Genomic DNA, 22,172 nt, shown 5'->3' on the forward strand with positions numbered 1-22,172 from the left:
CCCCCACTCCCCCATGCCCCATACATACTTCGGGTACTTCTCCTGCAAACCAGCTAATCCATTGGGTTACTGGATTCCCAGCGTTAAATCTGCTGCCATCAACCTAACCGACAGGCTGGTGAAAAAAAAGGACCGGTTTCTAAGGACGATAGATTCTGTAGCTAAGGACAGAAGAAATAATAGAATGTTCTCTTTATTCTACTACTGCCCTTAGCTGCAGGATCTGTGATGCATGGAAACCCGTCCTTTTCCCACCCCCCTGTTGATTTAGGTCAGTGATGGCAAACCTATGTCGTGGGCGCCACAGATGGGATGCGGAGCCATATCTGACAGCACGCAAACCACTGCCCTAGCTCAGCTCCAGCGCACGGTGTGCACCAGCCAGCTGATTTTCGGCTCTCACAGAGGCTCAGGGAGGGCATTTCAGCTTCCGGAGGGCCTCCGGGGGGATAGAGGAGGGAGTTTTTGCCTTTCCCAGGCCCCAGGGAAGCCTCTGGAGCCTAGAGAGCGTGAAAAATGGGCCTACCGGGCCCACCAGAAGTTTGGGAATGGGCTGTTTCTGGCCTCCAGAGGGCCTCCGGGGCGCAGGGGAGGCAATTTTTGCCCTCCCGAGGCATTGAATTATGGGTGTGGGCACTCGCGCAGGCTTATGTGTTTATGCACTTTTAGTGTGTGCTTATGCACTTTTGGCACCTGAAGGAAAAAAGCTTCGCCATCACTGACACAGAATAATAGAAGATAAAAAAACCAGGTTGGAAGGGAACCTGGAGGTCTTCTAGTCCAATCCCCTGCTTAAGTAGGAAACTCTATACCAGTGATGGTGAATCTTTTTTCCCTTGGGTGCCAAAAACACGTATGCGAGTGCCCACAACCATATTTCAATGCCTGGGGTGGGTGAAAATGGCCTCCCACATTCCCCAGAGGCCCTCCAGAGGCTAGAATGGCCTGTTTCCTAACCTCTGGTGGGCTTGGTAGGCCCATTTTTCACCCTCCCTAGGCTCCAGAGGCTTTCCTGGAGCCTGGGGAAGGCAAACACTCCCTCCTCCGTCCCCCCCGGAGGCCCTCCGGAAGCTGAAAATGCCCTCTCAGTGCCTCTGTGAGAGCCGAAAACCATCTGGCTGGTGGGCCCAATAAGCCTGTTTTTCACCCTCCCCAGGCTCAGACGTTTCATGCAAGCTGAAAATCAGCTGGCCGGCATGCTAGTGTAAATTTGGTCTATAGCTTGGAAAGTGATTGAATGGAACTGGAACCTAAAACTTAAATCAACATGCAACTTGACCACCTTCAAAGCAACCGCTTTTTCCTCACAGAAAAAAACACATATTTTGGGATTCAGCATCTAAACAAAGACATTGCACCCCCAACAGTGTGGAATAATTACGAGAAATAGGCAAACTTTCGTTGAAATCATGCCCTTTAAATCTTGGATCACTAACAGGCAGGCTGGGAATTTGTGAAGTGTATCCAATGCAGATTGTGAAAACCTGCCAATGGCTCAAGGTTTGAACTTTGTTGCATATTTCTGTAGCAACACCTGGTCAAAAGGATAAGTGGCATGTTTTTGCAAATGCTCTTTGGCAAATCACATAGCAAGCGACTAAATACTGAGCTGCAACTGAAAAGTTAGTTTTATAATCTGAAAGTGAAATTTGTCTTCTTTATTGCACAATAAACCCAAATGGGATTTTTGGGGGGAGAGGAGTATTAGGAGCATCCAACAAATTTAAAGGTTGTAGACTAAAATGAAAGTCTGACCAAATCAAATTATATGCTTGATTGAAAAATATGGAATACCTATTTGGTTTTTAATATTATATCATCAGGTACTCATTGCAACTTAAGCTAAAAAAGGTTTTAAAAATCAGCAGCAACGTTTTTTTAAAAGAAATCACAAGGAGAAATTTCCAAACAGGGAGAGCAATCAACCAGTTTGCCTTTAGAAGTCATGGGTGCTCCATTACTGAAAGTTTTGAAGAGGAGACCGGACAGTCATTGGCCTGGCATGGCATAAAGATATCCGCACAAACAACAGGTACACTTGCATCTCATAAAAAGGGATTTAAAAGCCTGACAGGACAGCACAATTCAAAGAGCACTGACACAAACTGTTTCAACTCCTACCCTCAAAACTTTGCTACAGAGACTTGCACACCAAGACAACTAGACACAAGAACAGTTTTTCCCCGAACCCATCACTCTGCTAAACAAATAATTATCTCAACACTGTCAAACTTTTTACTAAGTCTGCACTTCTATTTCTACTAGTTTTTTCTCATCATTCCTATCACTCTTTTCCTCCCACTTAGGACTGTATGACTGTAACTTGTTGCTTGTATCCTAAGATTTTTATTCATATTGATTGTTTCTTCTTTGCTTATTTGACCCCTATGACAATCGTTATACCACATGATTCTTGACAAATCTATATTTTCTTTTGTGTACAATGAGAGCATCTGCACCAAGACAAATTCCTTGTGTGTCCAATTACACTTGGCCAATAAAGAATTCTATTCTATTCTATGTCTCCTCAAATGGTGACAAAATGTTTGCAATCAAACTGCCCAGCTTGGACCTCAAACCAACAACCTACCTACCAACCAACCAACCAACCAGAGTGAGTAATATTCAAAAACATTTCATGGCATTGAGTTTCCTGCCCGAGCAGGGGGGTTGAACTAGAAGATCTCCAAGGTCCCTTTCAAGTCTAAGGAACCTTGGAAGACTTGGAAGAGTCTTTAAGAGTTTTTAAGAGCCTCAGTAGTGCATTGGTTAGAATGCAGTACTGTAAGTTACTTCTGCTGATCACCGGCTGCCAGCAGTTTGGCAGATCAAATCTCAGTAGGCTCAAGGTTGACGCAGCCTTCCTTCCTTCTGAGGTGGGCAAAATGAGGACCCAGATTTTTGGGGGCAAGATGCTGACTCTCTGTAAACCAACGGATGGAAACTGACCAAGGAGAGATTCACCCTGGAAATTTATTTATTTATTTATTTATTTATTCAATTTTTTATGCCGCCCTTCTCCTTAGATTCAGGGTGGCTTACAACATGTTAGCAATAGCACTTTTTAACAGAGCCAGTGTATTGCCCCCACAATCTGGGTCCACATTTTACCCACCTCGGAATGATGGAAATGAGGAAGAACTTTCTGATGGTAAGAGGGAACAACCAGTGGAACAGCCTGCCAGCAGAGGTTGTGAACGCCCCATCACTTGACACATTCAAAAGAAAATTGGACTGCCATCTGGTTGGGGTGGTGTAGGGGTTCCTGCTTGAGCAGGGGTTGGACTTGATGACCTGCAAGGTCCCTTTCAACTCTAATAATATAAATAAATAAATAAATAAATAAATAAATAAATAAATAAATACATACATACATACATACATACATACATACATACATACACACACACACACATCAAACAACTAACCAACCAACCGCTCAGAGAGAGCTTGTAAAGCCTTGTGAAGCGGTGGATAAGTCTAAATGCTATTGCTAAATGCTCATAAAGTCAGTTGTTCCATTGGTTGACCAATGAAAAAGGAGGCTCCCTTGGCGTGACACCCACCACCCTTCATTCCCCCCCCCCCAATCGGCTGCTGTCCAGCGGGGCACTCCGGTTGAAAAGCTTTCCCCAATAGGCACCACTGCCCCCTCTGCTCTATAGATGGAAGGGAGACGTTTTCGGAAGGAGGAGGAGCAGATAAAGCAACCTGACAGCGAGACCGGGAGAGAATTCCCAATGGGATTTTTCCTAATTTTTGACCTGGGAAAGGCAGGGCGACTCTTCCCCTCGGGTGTCAGCGGCGGTGATGGGTGTCGAGGGCCGCCGCCTAGGCGCAGAGGGGAACGCGGGACCTTCGACCCGCCGCCGCAACGCCTCCCCCGTCCAGCCGCCCTCGGCGGGGTCCGCTCGCTCCTTCCCGACCTCCCGCCCTTCTTCCGCCCGGAGCCTCCGCGGGAAGCGCTTGGAGGAGGGCAGCGGGGCCTCCCCGAGCGAGAGCCTCCTTCCGGGGCCTTCCGACACGTACCCCTCCGAAGCGGGCCAGCCACCAGCAGCAGCAGAGCGGGGCCGATCCTGCCGCCGCCGCCCGCGCAGACCATGGTCCAAGGCGGAGGCGCCGCAACCGAAGCCCGCGCGCCCCGACTCTGGCCGCTCCGGCTGACGCTCTCTTTGGCGCAGGCGCCACGCCCCCGCCGCCGTCCTATGGCCGCGCTGTCTGCAGGACCCCGCCCTCTCAGGCGGGGCTTCAGCGGGAGTGCGCGTGCCAAGGGCAAGTTAAGGAAGGAAACGGCTGGAGTGGCCACGCCGGGGAGGTGAGCGGCGGATGCATGCGGCTTTTCTGGTAGGGCTGCATGACTCTATGACCCTTCTCACCTGGAGGCTTTTCGGAAGAAGTTGGGATGGTTATAGGTTCTGCTGCTTGACCAGGAGGCTGGACGGGAGGACGTCCAAGGCTCGCGTTCTATTTTTCATTCCAATACAGTATTCTATTCTGTTCTAGGTATTCTGTATTCCAATATTCTATTCTTCATTTCAATATTCTATTCTATTCTTCATTCTATTCTATTCTTTAATATTCTAGTCTATTCTCCATTCCAATATTATATTCTATTCTTCATTCCCACTCCTATTCCATTCCCTATTCATTTCATGTTCCTGCATAATTCCTCTCCTCTCCACTCCACTCTATTCTCCCATCCATATTTAATTCTATTCTATATTCTGTTCTGTTCTTTTATATTATAGAAATGAAGCCTCTGGCAGAGCAGAAGGTGAGTGTGGGGGCCAGGCTTGCTGAGGTTGAACCTCACACAGGGGCTCTCTTGCCTGGCCAGGGACCCATTCCCCACTTCCTTTATTTAGTAAAACTCCACAAAGGGTTTCCTCTGCAATTTCACATCAGGCTGAGGCAAGGGTAGGCAAAGTTGCCTCTTCTATGACACGTGGACTTCAACTCCCAGAATTCATCCTAGCTCAGGAATTCTGGGAGCTGAAGTCCACATGTCATAGAAAAGCCAATTTTGCCTACCCCTGGGATGAGGGGATGTGTAACTTAGGGAGGTTTTCCAGAGAATCTGAGTGCAAACTGACCTAATAGGAATAATTAATCAGTGACCAAATGCAGGAAGGCTCTCTCGAGCAGAGTTCAATCCCAGCATATGAAGGCTCTTCTCTTGCTTCAAAACATTTTTCAGAAAATGAAAAATAAGAAAATTAATGTTATTGATATTCCTGTATTGCGGTTATCTGCCCCCTTTTATCAGTGTTCATTGCTGCTAGAAGTAGCAATTGGGATGGTGGTTCTGCAAATCCAGATGTGTGAAGGGAGTTGCTGAATAAGATGTACCACGAAGCAGCAGAAATCTGGATTCCCTCCATATTTCTGCTTTTCCAGATGACTTTTAAGTTTCAAAAAGACAAGGAATGGATCTGTCCTAGTTTACATATAGAGGAGTTTTTAAATTGTGTCCCACGGAGGGTTGGTTTTTTTTTTTAGCAAGTACTAGATAGGGTTTCATTAGGGGCTAAGAACAAAACAGCAACAATCAACCTTCTCCCCCCCTGAAAAAAAAGTTTGAATGTAGCACATTTTCTGTCATTAGACCTTTGTCTTTTGATCAGGGGTTTTCCCAACCTGAAAGATTTGAAAACCTTAGAACCTCTCACCTCTTCTTTGGCCACGTCTGTGTTGGCCTTTAAAACAACCTCACAGGCTCCAGCTAAGAATTTCACCCCTCCTGGCCAGGAAGATCTTCAGGTCCTCAAATTGGATCCCCTGCTTTGGGCGATGGGTTAGACTAGATGACCTACAAGGTCCCTTCCAATTATGAAGAATCCTCAGGGTCATGACAAATTTAATCTTGGGGGGGATTGGTCTTCCAAAGAGCAGATGCTTCCCCATTGCCTTTGCTTGTTAGAAGGTCACAAAAGGGGATCATGTGACCCTGGGACACTGCGACCCTCATGAATGTGAATCTGTTGCCAAGCCTCTGAATTTTGATCATGTGATCATGGGGGAAGCTTCAAAGGTCGTAACTGGAAACTGGGCGCAAGTCACAATTTTCAGTGTCACAAATCTTGAAAATCAAGGACTACCTGTATATGACCTGGGTGTAGAACTTTTAAGCAATTTAAAAAAAAAAGTATTATATATTAATAGATTTCTTCCCACCCTTCACCCCCAGATTGGAAATCAAGATCCAGATAGCTGCGTGGAGAAACTGTTGCTCTTCAAGCAAAGCCACCCAGCCGCTGCTGCCTCCAGAGTCGACTGTTTGGAAGAGCTGATAACTGCAGCATGGCTGCTTCTAAGCCCATAGGCAGGTTCTGGGAATGGGGCAAGAACATCTTCTGCGTGGGGAGGAATTATGCAGCCCATGCCAAGGAGTTGAAGAATGACCCCCCCACTGAGCCGATCTTCTTCCTCAAGCCCTCCTCTGCCTACGTCAAGGAAGGCCATCCCATCATCCAGCCCTACTACTGTCATAAGCTGCACCACGAGGTAGAACTGGGCGTGGTGATTGGGAAGAGAGCCCAGGCCGTCCCTCAGGAAGCAGCCATGGGCCACGTGGCAGGCTATGCACTTTGCCTGGACATGACAGCCAGGGATACTCAGGAGGAGTGCAAGAAGAAAGGGCTTCCTTGGACTCTGGCCAAAGGATTCAATACCTCTTGTCCAGTGAGCGACTTTGTGCCCAAGGAGAAAGTCCCAGATCCACATCAGTTGACGATCTGGCTCAAAGTGAATGGAGAGTTGCGGCAAGAAGGGAAGACATCCAGCATGATTTTCACCATTCCGTACATCATCAGCTACATCAGTGGAATTGTTGCCTTGGAAGAAGGAGATATCATCTTAACGGGATCCCCCGAAGGTGTTTCTGCTGTGCAAGAGAAGGATGAAATTGAAGCTGGGATCGAGGGGCTGCTGAGTGTATGCTTTCAGGTAGCGCGGCAAAAAAGCTGGCCCTGATGTGTGGAAGTTCCTTTTCTCTGGAGGCATCTGAGGAGATTCTCAGTCACCTAGGGCATAGTTATCCCAAAGGTGCTTTTTCAAAAGGCAACTGGACTTTCTTGGATTTTCCTTGAAGATGTTTCACTTTGAAGATGAAAAAGCACCTTTGTAGACTTTTCTCTGGAAGAAAAAAGAAGGTTCATAGCTCCTACAAAAGGCCAGATTTCTTCCGCACTCCAAGATGGAAAATAGTAGGCTTTCAGAAGAGCCTTCGATAATATGTCCTTCTCTCACGCAGAGATCCCGACCTATTATTTGCCAGATACAGTGACTTTATTTCCACATAAGATAAACCAGAATAAAGCAATATGCTGACAAGCATACACCAGTTACTTAGTTGGAGCAGTTTAAGTAGACCTGAATACTGAAAGACTTTAGCTATGATTTGCAGATAAGATATCTGACTCTATCCCTTTGGCAAACTCAAGTTTAGAAGCTATATTGGTTGTCTATTTCCTATTTCTGGTTTGTCTGGAAAAAGGCCAGCCTATTACTATAAATAAAAAGCCTCTATATTTGTAAGACTGCAAAACACTTTGTATGCTATAAGTATAATCTACCTTCCTTAAAACCATAATCAAGTAATGAAAGAATTTTGCGACAAATTATATTGATTAAAAATTGTATTTTATATTATGAGATTTTAAAAGCACTTTGAAATAAAACCCAAATTTGTCTTTTTGTTTCTCTGAATAAATGCCAATCCATTCATAATATTACTTGTGTTTATCTATGAAACAAAAAACAGCATTTTTGCAACACAGGTCATAGATATATTTTCCCTGTTGAACACTTAAAATTGGGGAAATGGGGAAGTGCTGAACTAGGACACTCCTTCATGACACTTAATAAGTTCATGGCTTGTGCAACACATGAAGATGGTGCTTCTGTCCCAGTTGAAACTCTAAGCTACTGAACATTTCTCACTACAAAAAGTCCTGAATATTCTTCCTTTTCAGGTCATCTGAAATTAAACATGCTTGTGAAGAATATTGAAAACATATATTCCTTCCACATTATAATGGGAAACTAAATTAGAAAGTGAAACAAACTGTTCAAAGCCAGATAAAATCTTGCCACCTTAATAAAGTATATTTTACAAGCCTTTGCATGGAGTCTGCATTCTCATCTACAGATATCATTTTGCCGTGCTATGATAAAACAACAATTCCTTCCAATTGTTATAAAGATGCATAATGTAGTTATTTTCCTTTTTCAGGCAAGTTTTGACAAGCCTCCGCTGGATCTGCTAGCATGCAAGAAAGTAGCTTCACTCTTAGCCCAGTTCGTGCTGTGGTAGAAAAAATACCCTATGGGAGTAAATGTACAAATCACCACTTTTGCAAACAATTTTTAAAGGTTTTCTCTTTTTACTAGGTTGACAGACAACATTTTACATTACGTAGACTGTGTAATAAATATTATTTATTTGAAAAGCATGAAAGCATCCTCTGTTCCATCTGTATCTTCTAAGATTTTATACTGCTAGAGAATCTTGACAAAATATTTGAGCAGCGACATAGAATTCATAAACATTTTATGTTGTTTAGAAAAACCTTTGATTTTTAAAAAGTTTCTAAATACTGTGTTCCAAAATATCTTTTTCGTGCAGATCAGTTTTTCATTCAGTGAGAGAAACTGATCATAAATTTTGAGATGTTAGTAGACTGGTTAAGTTGTGAGAAATAGTAGTATCTTTAGGATTGTATTACTGTGTAATTATATTCATAACAATGTGGAATCACAGCTGATGTTGGCTCTCCTATGCATCAAATCTCTTCCCAAGAACTTAAGATGTCATACAGAGCCTTTGACTTACAAATATTTGTTTAGTGACCATTCAAAGTTACAACACCTGTGAAAAAAGTGACATGACCATTTTTCACATGCAATATCCCCATGGTCACGTGATCAAAATTTGGATGCTTGATAACTGGTTCATATTTATAATGGTTACAGTGTCACGTGATCTCCTTTTACAACCTTTTGACAAGCAATGAGGAAGCCAGATGTTATTAACTTAATTGTAGCAATTCACTTAACAATTATGGCAAGAAAGGTAATAAAACAGGACAAAAACTCAGTTAACTCTCTTAGCAACAGATTTTGGGCACAGTTGTGGTTGTAAGTCAAGGACTACCTGTGCTGGAACATGATAATTTTTACAGATGTTCCAGTAATAATTTTGGTGACTGATTTTTTAGTAATCAATTTGTGCAATCTTCTTGCATGAACTGAGTATATGATCTACTGTTTCCTCTGCTTTGCACAGTCTGCGCTTTGATGATGATGATGATTACTCTATTACTAGATATATATATAAAGTCAAAGCAGCAAACATATTTAATATTCCTGCCTCATATTTCCCCATAATGACCTGCATGAAGTGAGATTGGGCTGAGGGAGGGTGTGAATGGCCCATCCACCTGGCTTTCACAGCTAAAGAAGACCTAGAATTCAGTCTTCTAGTTTATAGATCAACATCTTAATCACTACATCTAACTGTCTCTTCTATATTTTATCAACGTTTATTATTATTTATTACCTTAAAGTAAATTTTGCTTCTTTCTAGAAGGAGTTGCCATTTTAATGTTGTCTTTTGTGTCTCTGTCAGAGCTTGAAATTCTTGGACCTAGTAGAGTGATCAGAGATCAGTTTGTTAAAACTACATGTAGGTCTGCTATCAAAGATAATTCACAATAAAATGCTCATCCCCAGAATGTGATATAAAGGTCAGAAAGCTAAATTTTCTGCAGGGCAAATAATGCAGTAAATGCTATTTTCATAATTTGTCTGGAAAGAAAATACATTAAAATGAAACAAAATTATTAAACATCTGTAATTATAACTTCAATATAAATGCTACCTCAGGAATAAATTATTTATATCCAACTGATTGCTATAGAATGGTCCTAAAATATGTGAAGCAAAACTCTTTCCTTGTATCCTGCCTTGATTGTTTTTAGAAATAATTTGGGAACATATTCAGGACACCTTTGTCTCATATTTTCCCCCATAACAACAACTCTATGAGGTAGGTTGGGCTGAGACAGAGTGACTAGCCCAAAGTTACCCAGCTAGTTTTGATGGCTAAGGCCAGATAGTTAAGGCACCAGTTCTAGCCTGGTGCCTTAACTACTAGGCTAAACTAACTCTAATGAAATTTTTTGATATCTAACTTGTGATAACTAATAGTGCCTTTTGGTATTATAAGAGTTTAGTAAATTTAAGATGGAATAGATTTTATTTGAATGGTGCCCACTTCATTAAATGCAGCAGATTGACAAGCCTTTTGGTATCCACAAATTCCCATAATCTGAATTGGCCTCAAACATTGATGAGAGATTCCAGGATTTTTACTGGCATAACAAACCTAAAAGAATACATTCAGGAAGTAGAAAACTATTTCCTACATTCTTACCGTGTGACCTAAAGTTTCTTCTGCTATTGTATCTGAGAGACTGCAAAAGTGAAGAGTTCCTGTATGGTCAGTTAGGTCAACTTGTAAATCAAAGCTGGCAAACATTGGTATAGTATCAGCATCTAAGGAGTTATTGCTGCTACAAAAAGAACATGTATTTGTCTTTTCGTTGATAACATAATGGCATTTAACACTACAAAGGAAAAAAAGGAAAGATTAATAGGTATACCGCTAACTGATTTTCAAATTGATTTTTCTGTGTTATAGCTCTTTTTTTCAAATTAGGCAGACTGATGAATGGAAAGTGGCTTGACAGTTGAATCCATAATCAAAGGAGATAGTAGACTTCACTGAATAGATTAAAGCAGAAGCAGGGTAACCATCTGGCAGGCATGCTTTAATTAGGCTTCCTGCACTGAGCAGGGGGTTAGATTGCAGGGCCTAAAGAGTTTATTTCAATGTACAAATTCAATACATTTTCAGGCTAATTTGAAACTGAGAAGAGAATAAATGTCCACAATGCTACCCAGGTTCCCTTAACGAGGTGCTTACCATCTGTTTCGTATTACTTTACTTGTTTCATTATCAATATTCAATGTAGAAATGTAGGCAAAAATAATGCCATAAAATGGTTCTGGTTTTCCTTCATTTTGCAAAGGTTTCATCTTTAATTGTTCCACTGTATAAATGTCAACTATTGTCTGCACTATAGATTTAAAAATGGGTAGGAAAGCATATATGAAAACAACAGAATTTGCACCACAGCCTAAGACTCAATTATGAATAGCTCAATCTGCAAAACCAGGTGGCTCTAAGGGCAGCATAATGTTCTTTCTTTCTTTCTTTCTTTCTTTCTTTCTTTCTTTCTTTCTTTCTTTCTTTCTTTCTTTCTTTCTTATCCTGCCTTTATTACGTTATAAGTAACTCAAGGCAGGGAACATTCATAATACACATTCCATTTCCTATCTTCCTCACAACCATCCTGTGAGGTGGGTTGGGCTGGGCTGAGAGAGAAAAAAAACTAGCCCCAAATCATCTGGCTTTCATGTAGAACTCAGTCTCCTGGTTTCTAAATCACCACCACATTCCTAAAATAAGCAAATAATGTACTAATCGTTATTTATAAACCACAGTGGCTAAATTCATACATCATAAAGGTAGTTCTCAACCAGAGGTGGGCTGCTGCCCGGATGGAGTGGGACGCAGAGGGGTAACGAAAGTGGAGCTCCACCACAGAGCACCCAATTTGCACTGAAAGATGTTGAAAGAAAATGCAGGGCGTCCTGCATAAGCCACGCCCACAGTGTGGTACTAAAAATTTGGTAGCCCTTCACTGTTCTCAACGTATGACCACAATTGAGCCCAAAATTTCTGAGCCGGGGTGGCGCAGCAGGTAGAATGCTGTACTGCAGGCCACTGAAGCTGACTGTAGATCTGAAGGTCAGCGGTTCAAATCTCATCACCGGCTCAAGGTTGACTCAGCCTTCCATCCTTCCGATGTGGGTAAAATGAGGACCCGGATTGTGGGGGCCATAGGCTGGCTCTGTTAAAAAGGGCTATTGCTAACATGTTGTAAGCCGCCCTGAGTCTAAGGAGAAGGGCGGCATAAAAATTAAATAAATAAATAAATAATAAAATTTCTGTTGTTAAGACATTTGTTAAGTGAGTTTTCTTTCATAAATAGATAAAATAGTTGTTTAAGCAAAGTTCCAATCAGTTATAAGGCATGGCTACTCTTTAAAAGACAGAATTGACAATTAAGATCTCAATGACTGTGTAAAAAGCAGACTATTGGCATTTTAAAAACTCACAATTTACAGAGTCTGATCTCCACTGATCTATCATTTCATCATCCAAGTCTAACATTTCTGGATTTTGTCTTATAAAGTTGAATAAAACATTGGCTTCCGCTGTATCTTGAATAAATATTTTTCAATATAATATTAATACAAGTAAATAAGTGCAATGCCGCAACATATCATAAGGATTTTACATGAAAGTTTTATAAATGGGGCTATACTGATGGTTGGGGAACAGAGTCATTATAACTTCAAATTTATAAAATGGCCATATAAAGAAAAATAAGACTGAGCAGGGGATTTATATTAAACTTGCTTTCTTTAAAAAAAAAAGCTGGAGGTCAAATCCTTGTATAGTATATGCATAGCTACAATTGTTTATGATACATTATTTATACTTATAGTTTTATTTCAGATTCAAACCACTGACTTTAAATTCCCAACCTTCTGTTCATTAAAAGGACTAGAATAAGGCATTTATGATACTTTAAACAGAACTTAAGAACAATTACTTACCAGGGTTGATAGTAATGATGGTCTTTGACATTACAGTTGCAATCATACGGTTTCTAAATTTGTCAAAATTTATTCTTATATCAGATGCAAATATTACTGAGAAAAGAAAATACAGTGTGTTTTGTTGTAAGCTGCCCTGATTCCTCGGAGAGGGGCGGCATATAAATACAAACAAACAAACAAATATCAGAGGCAGGCTTTAAGATACTTTAACAAAATCTGGTAATGTTTGTGAAAAATGAAAAAAAAAATGATACCTGTTTCTTGGGGTACCCAGCTCTGTGCAAACTGGATAGATTCATTGTCCCAGCTGGAGAAAACAATAGCATTAGGTTAATATAAATAAATGCTTATTTATTTAAAATGTTTATGGTTATATATTATTAGAGAAGTATTTAAATATTAAAAGCATGTAAGCACATACATACTTAAAATTAGTCAATAAAAAAAGCAAAAGCAAATACTTGATCAGATGTTTCTCTGCTACCTCCCTTCCTAAAAATTGCACAATCAGGAGCTATCCCATTAAACGCATTCCAGAGCAAATGGAAAGATCCTTTCTTTTATCTTCCCATATGCATCTGGTATGGAAAGATGTCCTTATTATCAATAAGTAGAAATTTTCATATGGGAAGACACAGGCAGACAGATTAGATTTAAGAGGTTCAAAATATTAGGGCTGTACAGCACTTTGGATATGCTTTTAAAAAGATGCTTCTGAACATATGGAAGACATGAATGTAGTACATATCTGGATCTGTTTAAAACAGTGATAGGTGGGTGATAAGTTTATATCTCCATATGCTCTGAAGACCCTTTTTTGGAATTGAATCTAAAGTTCTCCACAAACCTCAAAAAAACCCAGAAAGCATAAAGCTAGTGAACTGTCAGCTAAATGCATTTGAAGACTGAAGTACCATATTTTTGGTGTATAAGACACACCTTTTTACCTCGAAAAAGTGTGTCAAAAACTGGATGCGTCTTATACACCAAATGTTGCAGGGTGGGAGTTGGGCAGCAGTCAGCAGCAGTGGCGGCAGCCTTCCCGTAGTCCGAGGGTGGCAGCTTTTCATGCAGTTTGGCCGCTGGCTGCCACCACGGCCGCCAAAACATGAGAAAACTGCAGAGAAAAAGCTGCTGCCGCCACCATTCCTGCTCAAAGCCTGTGAGGCCACCACCGGCCGCCACTGCCAAACTTGGATTTTCATCAGACTTTCTACATGACAGAAACATCCAGCGTTACAACTCGAGTGAATTTTAATATTTCTGTAAACTGTAACTTTTAAAAAAAATAATAGAGCATTACAGAACAGGAGGTGCAAAGTCGCAGACAACCGGGAACCCCGTCAAGACTTCTTCCATCCCGCAAATTCTCCCAGGCAGATCAGTGCACCTTCTTTCATTTCCCCGTCCGTCATGCAGGCATGCCGAGATGATTCGCTGGTTAGTTGGTGGCAGCAGACAGGTTGGCTCTCTCTTCCGCAGACTTACCAAGCTTGATGGCCACCAGGATGTTTCCGTCATGTAGAATGTTTTGAAGAAAATCCAAGTTTGGCAGTGGCGGCCGGTTGTGGCCAGCAACGGGGGCAGCAACTCCTCGCAGGAAGGGCAGCAGCAGCAGGTCTTTCACCGCAGCTTTCTCATGTTTTGGTGGCCACGGTGGCAACGAGCCACCAAACTGCATGAAAAGCCGTTGCGGGAAGCTGCTGCTGCTGCTGACCGCCACCACCAAAGCACGTGAGAAACATGGGAAAGCTGCCACTGCCGCCACTGCTTCTGGCCACCGCTGGATGAAGCCTGCATCTGAGGAGCCTCTGTTGCCTGAAGCAAGCCGCCTGACAGGTTTGAAGACCAACCTCCAAGTTTGAAGACCCCTGAGTTAGGGGTTAGGAGTACAAGGGTCTTCAAACCTGGCAAGCTTAAGGCTTGTGGACTTCAACTCCCATTTCTGAGCTAGCATGACTGGTGGAGGAATTCTGGGAGTTAAAGTCCACAAGTCTTCAAGCTGTCAAGTTTGAAGTTTGTAAAAAGTGTACATGGTTTTAAAAAGTATACATGGTTGTAAAAAGTATTCTGCTACACTGGTACTTTATTAAACAATATAATACTACACCATTTGGTTCAGAATACGTTTTTCCTTGTTTTCCTCCTCTAAAATCTAGGTGCATCTTATACACCAGTGCATCTTATACACCGAAAAATACAGTAATTGGTCATACTAACAGCAAATAGCATAGAATGCACGTGTCCTTTGTCTCTCCAGGTTGCATATTTTGCTCACATTTTCCTAAAATGTTAATCTCAATTAACTATCTTGTTGTAAACCCTGGTACTGTAGATAGAACAAACCAGGGAATCAACTCTATAGGAGAAATAGGAATAGCGTCATAAGGATGGAAGGGAACTTGGAGGTCTAGAAGTTCAACCCTCTGCGCAAGGAGGAATCCTTTTCCATCTGGACTGTCCAGTCCCTTCTTTTATTGAGACAAGTCTGTGCTGGGTCTCCCCCAGCTCTCCTTTATCTCCAATGAATCAAGGAGACATCTACCTGAGCTATTTCTGAATGTTATCTCTTTTATTCAGGACTACAGCTCCCTTTATCTTTCTAACGTTGCTTGCATATTTTCATCGAGGTAATTTTCGTTATTTTTTATACTTGTATGCAAACAATACATTTAAAAGCCTACAGATGCAGCAAACTCCCTTTCTCTTTAGAGAGCTCTGGATACGGAACTTTTCCTAATAGATTAACACAAATGAAATCTTAAGGAACGCATGCCTTAATTAATCCTCTATTTCACAAAGGTCACCCAACTAAGAGGGTTCAGTTAGTGATCATTGAATGCATTTATACCCATTGTTGCTTCATATTTTTGTAATCATTCGTATATAGCTGAATTATGCCTTCAACCAGTGCTTACCATATCATTGTAAAGGAAGACTCGCTATCATCATACAGCCTTACTTCACACCTTTGGCCTTTCCGCCTGTCTGAAGTGGCAAAATATTTTGGTTCACCAACCTTTGTAAAGGGAAAAAAAGAAAAACAAAAGTTGATCTTGATCATAATGTTCCATGTATATCTGTTTTGTTAAATAGAAATTGTTCTCATATTCATGGTACCTCTATTCAAACTTAAGCCCATTTCAGCAAGAATTAAGCAATAGAAGCACTGGTGATAATTACATTGTGGGTAATAATTCAAATTGTGGGATATTATCAAATTGTGCAATATTGCTATAGGAAATGAAGTGTTCTCATTTCACCCTGTCACTTATAAAACAATAAGAATTCCTGTAGAATTTGTTAGAAATTCTTATTACTAATTAGTAATTCTTACTACTTAGAAGTATTAATGGTTAACTCACTGGTTTGATACTATCATAGATGAACATCCAACAACTGATAGAAGCTGTGCTTGACAGGATAGCATAGAGCAGTGTTTCCCAACCTTGGCAACTTGAAGATATTTGGACTTCAACTCCCAGAATTCTGGAAGTTGAAGTCCAAATATCTTCAAGTTGCCAAGGTTGTAAAACACTGGCATAGAGAGCACTTGCCTGTAAAGTCACCAAGACATGACTGAATGGTTAAAACTATGATATTACTTTAAATGTTTAACAACCAGTTAAAGCTTTGAAATGAAAGAACTGCATATTTTAGGTAAAACAAGATTTTTTTTCGTATAGTTAATGACTCTACTCTCTTTGTCTCTATTTCAATAGGCACACATATATTATAAGAGTTCTTTACTTTTTTCCATTCACCAAAGTCCAGCTGAAGAAAAGTTTAAACTCAATAAATGAAGGCAGGAATGGTTTAGAAGAGTGGTTCTCAACCTTTCTAATGCTGTGACCCCTTAATAGTTTCTCATATGGTGGTGACCCCCCAAGCATAAGTCTAATGCCAATTCTGCCAACAGAGTTTTACGTTGATTGGCAGGAAGGTCAAAGGGACACCCCCACTGTAAATGCTTGATTGATTGGATTGTAAAAATATGTTCCAACATGCCAGAATAGAAGCTTTAGTTCCTAACACCATGGGACATTTACCTTTTCCCTTGGTCTTAGGGGACCCCTGTGAAATGGTCATTCAACCCTCAAAAGGGTCCCTACCCCCAGGTTGAGAACCACTGGTTTAGAAACTCTCACCCACTATTTATCCCTTTTCCCTCCAATGTTAGCATTTAATAGAAGCTTATGTACTTTTCAGTATGGTATGTGTAGAAGAGTTTACATGGATTATGCAGGAAAGGGGATAAAGATACAAGGGTGAGATTCAACTTAATTTGAATATTGCATTTAGCATTAATACTTAACCTAATGATTACTAATTAACCTATGCAGAAATTTTAAATAAACCTTTAGTACCTTAAATTCATGAAGGTTTTATAGAATATTATTTATAACATATTTCATTGATGTTATTCATTAACCTTTCTTAGTGCCATTACATTTTCAGGCTATAATGTGTGATCTATTTGATTTGTTACAGTTGGCATGACTTACTGATTTAACAGCAGCAAGAACGTTAATTATTTTTCCATCCAGGTTTTGTCCATTGGCTACAATATCACCCAATGAGTAAAAGTCCTGAGAGTTCTTTACAGGTATATGTAACAGAGACAGCAATCTGGTGTCTTCATAGATTCTGACCACAGAGTGATTCTCACTAAGCAATAGTTTGTAACTGCTGACAAGTGGGCACATAATATTTTACAACTTTAAAATACATATGTACTCTACTGGTTGCATCAAACTTTTTATATTTGAATACTGCATGAGTAACAGATGAAACCATTAAAAATAAAAATTGTCAATTACTTTTCTGACATCTAAATTTATTTTGACATTCAAAACTAAAAAGAAAACACTATTGGAAACAGATTGTCTTTTACACTGTAGTTAAGATTTGTAACAAGGCAAGCCTATCATATATGAGGAACAAAAATCTCATCAAAATTTTTACAGCCCTTATATGTTATGAATACTGAAGTAGACCCAGAGACAGGGTTTGAGCAATCGGTACTTTTATTCAGCTCAGAGAATAAGTGACAGCTCAGCAAGGTAAAGTGACGATTCAGCGAGTACCGACTGGCTCTGCAGGGAGAAGCCGCTTCTTTTATACTTTTGCGGTTCCCGCCAAAGCGAGAGCCGGCCGCGTCTGAGCCAATCAGGAGCGACTTCCTGCTTGGGCTCAGACAGCGCTGGAAAAGAGGAACAAACTATTTACAGCGTTACAAGGTAGCCATTACAGGATACAACACCCCTCCCCTCATAGTTGGACCCATCCATCAAGAAAGCCACGTGACGAAGTCGTCCAATCGGTGAGGCCTTCGAGACTCTCGCGCTGACCTGCGCAGTCCATTTTCTCCTTCGCCACTGACTGTGGAGGATGGCTCGCCGCTGTTCTCCCGGTGCGGCGGACTAGGCCTGGCGGGCCCAACGAAGGCCTCGGAGGACGAGGATGGCTCGGCGTCGCTGGATGGTTCCCCCTGGCCCGATAAGTCTCTCTGCGTGTTTCTTAGTTCGGGCAATGTATAAAAGTCTGTTGAGGGGGGAGAGTCCGAGTCAGCGGGTTGTTGTAATTGGTTTTCAGTTCGTTTCCGAATGTGGTCTATGTGTCGTTTCCACAAACGACCATCCTCCAGTTTAACAATATAAGTCTTGGGTGCATTTTGCTTAACAATAATTCCCTTCATCCAGTTTACATTTCCATCAAAGCATTTTACATATACATTTTGACCCAAATACATTTCTCTTTCTGGTTTTATGCACATTTGGTTATTATTCAAACAGAACCTTGGGTTTAACCTGTCTAGTGGTGACCTCAACTTTCTCCCCATCAATAACTCTGCAGGGCTTACATGTGTGTGCGAGTTAGGGGTAATGTGCTGGGTTAATAAGAATTGGTCCAAGTTCTGTTGCACATCTCTAGGGCCTGACCTGTGCAATGCCTCTTTAGCCACCCTTACGTAACGTTCTGCCAACCCGTTAGCCCAGGGCGAGTAAGGCGAGATGAGGGCATGTCTGACCCCCAGGCCATCTAGGAATAATTCGAATTGCCTGGCTGTTAGTTGTGGTCCATTGTCAGACACCAATAGATCAGGGCAACCATGGGATGCAAACAGTCTGCTCAATACCTTGATAGTGGCACTTGTGGTTATGTTGTTCATTGCTATTATTTCCAACCATTTGGAGAAAGCATCAACCACTATTAGGAAATACTGAGACCCCACTGGGCCAGCAAAATCAATGTGGATCCTAGACCAAGGGCCAGCAGGCTGTTCCCACTCAGCCGGAGTTGTTTTGGGGGGATTGGGCCTAGACTCTTGGCACGGGTCACACTTTGAAACCCAACTTTCAATATCAGCATCAAGCCCTGGCCACCATAAATGCCCCCTTGCTAGGCTCTTCATCCTGACAATCCCAGGATGGCCCACGTGTAACATTCTGAGTACCTTTTCCCTTAGGCGTTTGGGGATGATCACTCTATCCCCCCACAGCAAACAACCTTTTACATATGACAATTCAAGCCTTTTGTTCTTAAAATCACACAATTCAGGTTTAACAATATCATTTTGCCATCCCTTTAGAACACAGTTCACTACTTGTTTCAGGATTTGGTCTTGCTGCGTGTGTGCAGCTACCTCTTTTGCTGTGGTTAGTGGGTTTTCCTCGAGTTCTATCATTAGCACGTCTGTGGTTGGAACAGGGTCTTCTACCAAGTCTGCTATGGGGCATCTGCTGAGGCCGTCTGCATGATTGATTTCCTTCCCCCCCTTGTGGGTGAGCTCATACTGATACCCAGAGAGGAAAAGGGCCCATCTGATTAGTCTTGGAGACATAAAAGGTGGAGTGGGCTTGTTGGGGGCTAGCAGGCCTAGTAGGGGTTTGTGGTCAGTGACTAGCTCAAAATTTCTTCCAAAAATGTAATTGTGAAACTTCTTTACCCCTGCCACTAATGCCAGAGCCTCCTTGTCTAACTGGCTATAATTTCTCTCTGTGCTGGTCATGGTTCTTGAAAAAAATGCTATTGGGGCCTCTGTCTGATTAGGTAGAACGTGAGCTAGGACTCCTCCTATGCCGTACGGCGAAGCGTCGCACGTGAGCCTAATGGGTAGTGAGGCACTATATTGGACTACTACACTTTTAGAAGTTAGTAAATTTTTTATTTGAGCAAAGGCTTCACGTTCAATTTTCCCCCATGTCCAGCGGGCTTCCTTCTGGAGTAAACGATGGAGAGGCTCTGCTACTGTTGCCTTCTGCTTTAAAAAAACGGAATAAAAATTAAGGAGGCCCAAAAATGCTTGCAACTCACTCTTATCTCGTGGCTCTGGGGCTTCTCTAATTGCTCTCAGCTTCTCAGTTGTGGGGTGGATACCTTCCTTATCTATTTTATATCCTAGGAATTCAATACTGTTAGTTCCCCAGACACATTTATCAGGCTTGATTCGTAACCCTTTGTCCTGTAGCCTCTTAAGTACTTCCCTTATTCTTTTGTTCACTTGTTCCTGGTTTTCCCCTGCAATTAAGATGTCATCAAAATATGGGATGGCCCCATTTACCCCTGACAATAGGCGTTCCATGATGCTCTGGAATATCCCTGGGGCTATGCTCACCCCAAACTGTAACCTCGTGCATTTGAAAGCCCCCCTGTGCGTTACAATTGTTTGAGCGTTTGCTGTTTGTTCATCGACCGGAAGTTGCTGGTAAGCCTGCGCCAGGTCGATCTTTGCGAACCTTTTCCCCTCCCCCAGGGAGTGTAAGAGTTGTTGCACAACCGGAATGGGGTAGGGGTGGTGTTGGAGTGCCTTATTCAGGGTTGATTTGTAATCAGCGCAAACTCTTAAGGAGCCATCTGGCTTCAGGGGTGTCACTATGGGAGTTTCCCATGGCCCCTGTTCCACAGGGACCAAGATACCTTGACTAATGAGTTTGTCCAGCTGTAAGTCTAGCTTGGGGAGAAGCGGGAGGGGAACCCTGCGAGGTTTCAGTCTAACTGGTGGGACCTTGGGGTCAATAGAGAAAGATATGGGGGTTCCCTTATACAATCCTAAGGTGGGGCTGAACACTTCAGGGAACTCTTTCACAAAGTTAGGCATAATATCACAGTTTACATTACACACACCCGAAATTTCAATCCCCAACGGTTCCATCCATGCTAGCCCTAGCAGGGAGTGTTTGGCCCCCGTCACAATAAGCATGGGAAGGGTACATTTGACATTCTTAAATACAATAGGTACATTTGCAGTTCCCAGGACCGAGATTATCCCCCCTTGGAAGTCTCTGATCACCAAAGAGGTTTGAATTAGGTCAGCCTCAGACACATTAGGCATATATAGCTTAAATTTTTCCCAGGGCATGATGGTATATCTCGAACCCGTATCTAGCTCCATTGAGCAAGGCTGGTTATTTAGCAACAACGAGATAACAATTTTAGCCCCCTTTTTGGTTGCCGTGTTATTCACGGAATATTGAGAGTTACCTCTATTGTAGTCTCGGTTAGCGGTGGGGTAATTCCTTTGACCCGAGTTGCGGAACGGTCTCCTTTCTCGCGATTGGGGGGGGTGGTTTTGGGGTTGCTGGTATTGTTGTGTGGCAAAAGTTTCTTCTGGTGCCGTTGCCCTGCATGCGATGGCGATGTGGCCTCTCCGGTTGCAACGGCGGCAAGTGGTGTCGCGGAACGGGCATCGATGGCGCTGGTGATTTCCCCGGCAGCCCGCGCAGGGGGCTGGATGCGTAGCTCTAGGGTGTCTCGGTTGGTCTTGCAGGAGGAGGCAGTCGTCCCCGTTGCTAGTTAGCTGGCCGCGGACGTCTGTTCCCATGGCGCTGGGAGACTCGGCGTCGATTTTGGCAATGGTTTCTCGCCTTCCGTGCTCTTTTAATTCTCTTGCCGCTGCGTCGGCTGCTTCCGCGGTTTGCGCTAATTTGATTACGGTTTGTAGAGTCGGCTCGTCTTCGGTGAGGAGTTTACTTCTCACTGTGTGGTTCTTCATGCCGAAAATCAAGGCGTCGGTGAGGCGAGCTTCCGGATCTTGAAACTTGCATTGAGCGAGTACCGTTCGAAGCCGCGTTGTGAATTGGCTTATCGACTCGGTTTCTCTCTGAGCCATCATGTGAAATTGATGCCGGTAAACCACGGCTGGTCTGGTTGGTTTAAAATGGCTCGCTAGTTTCTGTTGAAGGACGTCCCACGCTGTGGCTCTTGCTTGTTCTGGTTCGGTGAGAGTTTGGGCAAGTCTACGGATCTCTGCGCCGCAGTAGTTTAGAAAAATAGCCCGTCTGCGATCGGCTCCGGCGTCCTGCATTCCCGCCGCCTCGAGGAATATCTCGAAGGTGGCCATGTACTCGTCCCAAGTCATTTTCTCGGCATCGAAAAGTTCTGGAGCCTGGCCGATCTGGATTTTGTCCATGTTGCAC

At 42.5% G+C, this 22,172-nt stretch overlaps 3 protein-coding genes across 6 annotated transcripts in view; 1 reads left to right on the forward strand and 2 right to left on the reverse strand.

Annotated features, from left to right (window-relative positions):
• Positions 1-4,195, reverse strand: part of LOC139172090 (hydroxyacylglutathione hydrolase, mitochondrial) — a 30,308-nt gene extending 26,113 nt beyond the window's left edge. The window contains exon 1 of one of the 2 annotated variants that reach the window (XM_070760828.1): positions 4,030-4,195. In XM_070760828.1, coding sequence (XP_070616929.1) covers positions 4,030-4,102 — 73 coding nt within the window. In that variant the 5' untranslated portion in view covers positions 4,103-4,195. Of the gene's footprint in view, positions 1-3,764 lie in introns of both variants that reach the window. The other variant, XM_070760829.1, reaches the window with a different exon arrangement.
• Positions 4,196-4,227: 32 nt separating this feature from the next.
• Positions 4,228-7,730, forward strand: FAHD1 (fumarylacetoacetate hydrolase domain containing 1). Of its 3 annotated transcripts, none has more exons than XM_070760831.1 (2): positions 4,228-4,315; positions 6,188-7,730. In XM_070760831.1, exon 2 carries the CDS (start codon positions 6,301-6,303, stop codon positions 6,970-6,972), a length of 672 nt encoding a protein of 223 aa, XP_070616932.1. In that variant the 5' UTR covers positions 4,228-4,315; positions 6,188-6,300; the 3' UTR covers positions 6,973-7,730. The 3 variants fall into 3 exon arrangements, with proteins under 3 accessions (XP_070616932.1, XP_070616931.1, XP_070616933.1); XM_070760830.1 differs by having other exon boundaries at positions 4,254-4,344; XM_070760832.1 differs by having other exon boundaries at positions 4,305-4,774.
• MEIOB (meiosis specific with OB-fold) overlaps positions 7,625-22,172 on the reverse strand; it is a 128,382-nt gene continuing 113,834 nt past the window's right edge. Inside the window, exons 6-14 of the mRNA XM_070760826.1 lie at positions 17,259-17,442; positions 15,672-15,772; positions 13,008-13,060; positions 12,751-12,846; positions 12,247-12,351; positions 10,988-11,141; positions 10,436-10,628; positions 9,560-9,646; positions 7,625-8,324 (exon numbers count right to left, since the gene is read on the reverse strand). Coding sequence (XP_070616927.1) covers positions 8,217-8,324; positions 9,560-9,646; positions 10,436-10,628; positions 10,988-11,141; positions 12,247-12,351; positions 12,751-12,846; positions 13,008-13,060; positions 15,672-15,772; positions 17,259-17,442 — 1,081 coding nt within the window. The 3' untranslated portion in view covers positions 7,625-8,216. The remainder of the gene's footprint in view (positions 8,325-9,559; positions 9,647-10,435; positions 10,629-10,987; positions 11,142-12,246; positions 12,352-12,750; positions 12,847-13,007; positions 13,061-15,671; positions 15,773-17,258; positions 17,443-22,172) is intronic.

This window comes from Erythrolamprus reginae, chromosome 9, assembly GCF_031021105.1.
Source record: "Erythrolamprus reginae isolate rEryReg1 chromosome 9, rEryReg1.hap1, whole genome shotgun sequence".
NCBI classification, from domain to species: Eukaryota; Metazoa; Chordata; class Lepidosauria; order Squamata; family Dipsadidae; genus Erythrolamprus; species Erythrolamprus reginae.

Excerpts from the sequence above, each read along its gene's own strand:
- FAHD1 (XM_070760831.1), top strand. The coding sequence starts at position 6,301 with ATGGCTGCTTCTAAGCCCATAGGCAGGTTCTGGGAATGGGGCAAGAAC.